Source organism: Danio rerio, chromosome 2 (genome assembly GCF_052040795.2).
Source record: "Danio rerio strain M-AB ecotype USA chromosome 2, GRCz13ab, whole genome shotgun sequence".
NCBI classification, from domain to species: domain Eukaryota; kingdom Metazoa; phylum Chordata; class Actinopteri; order Cypriniformes; family Danionidae; genus Danio; species Danio rerio.
Genome location: NC_141022.1, coordinates 48,488,166 through 48,495,000, shown reverse-complemented (window position 1 = coordinate 48,495,000; position 6,835 = coordinate 48,488,166). Strand labels below are relative to the sequence as shown.

The 6,835-nt window shown below is 35.2% G+C and overlaps 2 protein-coding genes across 5 annotated transcripts in view; one reads left to right on the top strand and one right to left on the bottom strand.

The window, feature by feature from the left end:
• The window catches only part of klhl24a (kelch-like family member 24a), an 802,375-nt gene that overhangs the window by 368,164 nt on the left and 427,376 nt on the right, over positions 1 to 6,835 (bottom strand). The window lies entirely within an intron of this gene.
• vwa5b2 (von Willebrand factor A domain containing 5B2) overlaps positions 1 to 6,835 on the top strand; it is a 50,258-nt gene that overhangs the window by 30,642 nt on the left and 12,781 nt on the right. For 2 of the 4 annotated variants that reach the window (XM_087241293.1, XM_087241295.1), the window contains exons 12-14: positions 935 to 1,120; positions 3,064 to 3,298; positions 5,278 to 5,555. In XM_087241293.1, the coding sequence (XP_087097419.1) occupies positions 935 to 1,120; positions 3,064 to 3,298; positions 5,278 to 5,555 (699 nt within the window). Of the gene's footprint in view, positions 1 to 934; positions 1,121 to 3,060; positions 3,299 to 5,277; positions 5,556 to 6,835 lie in introns of all 4 variants that reach the window. The other 2 variants (XM_087241292.1, XM_087241294.1) reach the window with 1 other exon arrangement.

The following is a 6,835-nucleotide window of genomic DNA, read 5'->3' as shown; positions in this document are numbered from 1 at the left end:
AACCCTGTGCGGGACAAAGAGTGATTTAAAGGGATAGTTCACCTAAAAATGTTGGAAACCTGTAAACATTGACTTCAATAGAAATTATTTTTCCTATTATAGATGTTAGTGGTTCCAACATTCTTCAAACTATCTGCTCTTGTGTTTAACAGAACAACAACAAAAAACTCCTACTTGTTTGCAACAAGGGTAAATAAATGATGATAGATTTTTGGATAAACTATTCCTTTAAAATGTACTTTTATTTAAATTTCTAGTTAATTATTGTTCTATGTATGATCAGCTAATTACTAAAATAGAAACCTGTTATTTCCCATAAGATATCACTGTGTAAAAGGCATTTATTTATTATATTGTAATATTATTATTTAAATTAATTATTATTTTAAAAGGTATTCACTTTAAAAATTGACTATGATACTGAAATGCCATGTGATGAAATCTGCAGTGTCATGACATTTACAATGAACTCCAACATCGTAAAAAGCGCAGGCTTCCACACAATTCATTCATGTTGTGCCAACACAATTGGCTAAATTAATGTAATAAATTTAAGTAGATTGAACATAAAACAATTAAGTTGTCGCAAAAAAAACTCAATAATTGTTTTGCTTCAGCTCACTTTTAATTAGTTAGCAACATTTTTTTTTTAGTAAAGTGTTGTTGTTGTTTTTTAGGAACACTGTGGTACCATTTTTAAAAAAACATGATAATAGTTTCATATTTGTAAGTGGAAATTTTAACAAAACTATCAAAGTTAGTTTCAACACTAATTAAACACACCCGATAGTACTAATTCAGTCCTTTTCAAACCAATAGGCAAGTGTGTTAGGGTTGGAACTAAACTGTGCAGAGCTGTGGGTCTTCAGGAACTGAGTTTGACACCCCTGGTTTATTGTAATGTAGTTCTGAATAGCGCATCTATTCTCCACAGTTGATTAAATGTCTGAAGAAAGCTCTGGAACCGGTGTTGACGGATGTACGAATTGACTGGTATGTGCCAGACAACGTCGAGGCCCTTCTGTCACCAAATGAAATCCCGTCGCTCTATCCTGGAAACTGTCTGATTGGCTACTGCACTCTCTATGATGTGTCCGGTTTGAAAGCCCAGAAGAGTGAGGTGAGAGTCTTACAGTGTAAAGGAGGCCAGCTGGTGAGTGCTGTGCAGGTAAACCTCATTTCCCTGATCTCAAGACGGGCTCTAGCAACAAACTAGTTAGCCTCCTTGTTAAAGCACCTGCCTCCCATGATGGAATTGCTAGTTCAAGTCCTTTTTGGACTGTGTGAGTGGGTGTTGGGAGGAGGGGTTACACTGTGACCCGGATAGTCATGAGCTGCAGCCTTTAGCCTCATGCTGGTTTGATCAAAGCAGGTGGTCACACTTTACAATAAGGTTCATTAGTTAATGTTAAGTAATGCATTAACATGAACAAGCATTGAACAATACATCTACTACAGTATATATTCATCTTAATAAACGTTAGTAAATGAAAATACAGTTGTTCATTGTTAGTTCATGTTAACTTATGGTGCATTAACTAATGTTAACAAGAATGTTAATAATGCATTAGTAAATGTTCAGTTATGATTAATAAATGCTGTACAAGTGTTGTTCATGTGATGTTCATGTTAGTAAATGCATTAATTAATAAACCTTATTGTAAAGTGTTACCAAGCAGGCAAATATGCGGTTATCAGACCAAAGGGGTTACATTGGTGCCTTGACAGATGCTAGAGGACTAGTGGGCTTTAGCTTGTTGTAGCCAGTAATATATTACAATCTAGAGTCACTTTAAATAATAGCTAAATGTGTTAATTTTTAAGTTAAGCAATGTGAAAATATGCCTGTTATTTTCTGCATTTAATTTTTTTTTTTTTTTTAAGAATAAGATCTTAAAATTGAAATGCATAACTTTTTACACTGGTTGGTGCACACATATCCCATCCTGGAATCCTAAATCTAGATGGTCTTAATGGTTAGAGTCGGATTTGGGATCCAAAGGTCACAAGTTCGAGTTCTGGTATCAGCAGGATTGTAAGTGGGGTGAATCTTCACCTCAAGACCACGACTTAGGCGATTCTATTAAGCAAGGCACTGAACCCCCCACCGCTCCGAGTGTGTGTTCACAGGGTTTAAGGATAAAGCGTCTGCTAAATGCACAAATGTATTGTAATATAAATGCAAATGTAAATGCAATGGGCAGGTGGGTGTCCTCATCTTGTCTGCCTTGCTAGAATTGCCAGATAGAGCCTTGCCTAGAGCAGGTAGGGGGTGTCAGACAGCACCACACTTACGGTCTGGTCTTCTCTATCCACCTTTTTCCTGTGATCCATGATACTTTGCTTGAATTATGAGAGCAAACTCCAACAAACTGTAAAAAAAAATCAGAGAAAGTGTTTTTTAAGGGTACAATGAGGTGGCATTTTTCTCCTTACAAGTCATCCCTTGGATATTCAATAAGGAAACATATTAACTATTTACTTTCAGCACACTATGAATAACCCTAAAACCTCTAAACAAATCTTTCTGGAGCAACATTACAGATGTACATTGAATATTACTGTACTGTAGGGAATACGAAGACAAAACAATTTGAAGGAACAAAACACAGTGAACTCAAAAGAGCTTTGGGCACAGGTATGCATTACTGAACTGAACGTCAACACTGAAAACTGAGACTGTTTCCATTTACTACAATCTTCTATGTGAAGCTGCTTTGAAACAATCTACATTGTAAAAACCGCTATAGAAATAAAGATGAATTGAATTGGTTATAAAAAATGTAAGCATAATGTTACTTTTATGATGAATGTTACCTGAGGTAACAAAATAAAGCACAAAGCCAAATACCTCGCCTTCAGTTTTGAATAAAGATATTGATTATTTGTAACACCATCATATTATTTAAAATGATTTGCTTCAATGCCTTTGATTGAATCATATTCCTCAAACTGGAAGTGCAACCCAAAGTCATGTCCGTGAAAAGGTAAAATGCTAAATAAAGCTGTGTTAATTAAAACCAAACAGTAATTTAAAGTCTCAGTGTGTGTTTATATAAGCAGGTGAAGCCACATGTGCATAGAAGTCGTGCTGGTGGTTTAGCAGGATCAGTTTTCGAGGTTTCTCCATCCACCTCTGAACTCCTTCAGCCTCTGGTTCCAGCCGAGGAGCGAGAGAGGGATGCTGTGAAAGAGTGTGGGGTCGAGGGAGATTTTGAGGAGGCCTTGAGGGAGATTTCTAGAGAAATCTCATCTGAGTTCTCCTGTGCACAAGCCACTGATAATCCCATCAGCCCAGGTGAGAATACAGGATCTAACAATCCCCTAAGATTTACGTTAAGCCGAGATACTGCAAGTTTTCTTCACTAATAGTACTAATAGCACTAGTAGCACCATATTTTCACAATGTTGACTGATTGCAAACATTATTTTGAAATGTTATGGTTAAATATGCAGGATAGGCTTTATTTCAATGCCAGAATTATGGGCTGCGACACAAACAAAACAAAAACAGATGTTTTTGGCTGAATCTTTTTTTTGAAAGCAGAAGTCAATAATTATATAATACTTTATTAAATATATAATCTCACCTTTACTTAATATTCATTCATTATTGTATTTTTAAATGTAATATATAATTGTATTAATTTATTAAAAAAATATATTACACGAAACATTATATTTTATTGATCTTTTACTAATTGACAAAAAGGTCAAACCTAGTGGCCAGGTATTAGGGAAGCACAAAATTACTTTTAGAACCCTTTAATACTATAATAGTATGTCATTAAATGTATTTTGTTTTAAATATGCCTGACAAGACTTTCAATTCCATTCAATGACAAAAAAAAAAACTTCATTTGTCCCCCAGGGGCAATTCAAGGCATATGGAGCAGCACCAAAAGAATACAATATTATTAAGATGCAAACACAATATACAAATAAACAAATAACAATAACAGCAATAAATACCAACAAGAATGTGGATTAAAAATATCTAAAATGCCCACTGAAAATAGTTACAATTTGAATGTGACTTTTGAAATTTAAAAGCAAAATAACTTTAGGAACAAAAGTGGCTCTCCCTTTCTGAGTTTTACACCTAGTACAACAAAACCGTTGTCCAGAGAAGAGCAACTCAAATGCTGAATGGAGAATGTGTAATCGGTCCTTAATAATCTTACTTGCTAACCTAAGAGTCTGTGGATCACATATGCATGAAGGAAATGACTTCTCGGTACGTAGTAAACTACTGTTGCAATAAATGACAATTTAGTGGGTGTATTTTGTAAATCAGGGTAAAAATGTATGATGGTCCAAAAATAAGTAAATGAATGATAAAAAATTTATTAGTAATATAATATAATATAATATAATATAATATAATATAATATAATATAATATAATATAATATAATATAATATAGGAAACATAATAACATTATACAGTATATTCTTTTTTAAATATTTCCCAAATTATGTTTTACAGAGCAAGGAATTTTTCACAATATTTCCAACAATATTAGTTCTTCTGGAGAAAGTCTGAATTGTTTTATTTCGGCTTAAAAGCAGCTTTGAATTTTTTAGAAACCATTTTAAGGTCAATATTATTAACCCTCTTAAGCTTCAATTGTCTACAGAATAAACCATTGTTATACAATGATTTGCCAAATTACCCTAACTTAACCCAATTAACCTACACTGTAAAAAAAAAAATCTGTAATTTTACGGTTTATTTCTGGCAGCTGGGGTGCCAGAAAAAACCCGTAAAATAATGGCCGTTAATTTACAAAAATTTACTGTAAAATAACAGGTTGAATTACAGAAATTTATCAGAAATTTTAATTTGAGGAAATACCTGTAATTTAATATTCATTTTTTTCTGTAAATTTCTGTAATTTAAGTGCCGTTCTTTTTGGTTTATTTTACGGCACCTCAGCTGCCTGAAATAAATCGTAAAATTACTGATTTTTTTTACATTTAAACCTTTAAATTGCACGTTAGGCTGAATACTAGTATCTTGAAAAATATCTAGCAAAATATTATTAAAACTATTATGTTTAGAAATGTGTTAAAAACAAATGTTCTGTTAAACAGAAATTTGGGGAAAAAACATAATACATATATAAAAATACATAAATACACAATATAAACCGAAATGTTTTGGTTGCAACATTAGTCAAAATATCTTTTGTGATCCAAAATATAAAAGGACTGCAAACATCTAATGAGCAAAATTTGACCATTCCAACCGTACCTTGTGTGTGTTGATCTGCAGGTGGCGACACTGACTACAGCCCCAGTGATGTGCGCTGGCGTATTCAGCAAGAATCATATGTCCAGGATCAGTATGTGCTCACTCACTGTTCTCTGAGCAGTGATAAGGTCTTCTCGTCTGTTTCTCCCCAAGCGGAGAGCTCTGTACTGGGCATGGGTTCATTGCCGCACGGCCTGGAAAAAGTGGAGCCCACACAGATCAGAGGCCTCTCGCGCTGGGAGTCTCCGTGGACTCAGAACAACACTTCTTCAGGAGACACAGATTCACCATCAGTGAAGGTGATAGCAGACTTCACTTCAAATAAAGCAAACACATTGAAATGGATATTTACATATAAATGATAAAATTAGAAAAAGTAATATTTAATGTATAAATGATTTTTTTTTACCTGATGCTGATTGCTTTAGACAATGGCACAAACATAAACATTTTGGTGTCAAAAAATAGTTTTTACGGTTACAGAATTAAAAATACATATACAGTTGAAGTAAGAATTATTACCTCTCCTGAATTATTAGCTCTCGTTCATTTTTTTTCCCCAATTTCTGTTTAACGGAGAGCAGATTTTTTTAAACACATTTCTAAACATAATTCAATTCAATTCAATTCAGCTTTATTTGTATAGCGCTTTTACAATGTAGATTGTGTCAAAGCAGCTTCACATAAATGGTCATAGTAACTGGAACAGTGTGGTTCAGGTTTTAGTGTTTAAGTTCAGTTCAGTTCAGTTTAGCTCTGTTCAGTGTGATTTAATCATTACTGAGAGTTCAAACACTGAAGAGCAAATTCATCGATGCGCAGCTCTACCAATCCTGAACCATGCGAGGCAGTGGCGACAGCGGAGAGGGAAAAAAAACTTCACCTGATGGGAGTGAAGAAAAAAAACCTTGAGAGAACCAGACTCAGTTGGGCACGACCATTTTAATTTCTCCGCTGGCCAAAAGTCTTGTGCAGAAATTCATTCGCCGTGGTTTATGCTGGAAGATGGCCTCAATGAAGACTCGTCTGTCCCTGGAGCGTCGCTGGAATCAGACTCATGTTCTCCACTCCCCATGACCATCAGCGCAGCAGCAGCTCAGGATATGGCCTGGTCCCGAATATGGAATCCTTGGGATCATCACGTCGCTGGTCTTGGATCCAATCAGTGACTCCGCCTAATCTGAGGACCTCGGGATGAGTATCCCCAGGTGAAAATAGAGAATAAAGAGAATAATTAGCGTAGCTGTTGTTCATAGTGTATATAAGCAAGATGTAGAAGCCAGTGTGGAACCCGCTAGGTGATGCACTGAGTGTATGCTTTACTAAACAGATAGGTCTTTAATCTAGTTTTGAACTGGGAGAGTGTGTCTGAGCCTCGGACATTACCAGGAAGGCTATTCCAGAGTGTAGGAGCCATGAAAGAGAAGGCTCGACCTCCTTTACTTGATTTTGCTATTCTAGGTACTACCAGAAGCCCTGAATTTTGAGATCTTAAGGAGCGAGTTGGTTCGTAGCGAGACAGAAGGTTGGTTAGATAAACAGGAGCTAGATTATTTAGAGCTTTATAGGTGAGAAGTAA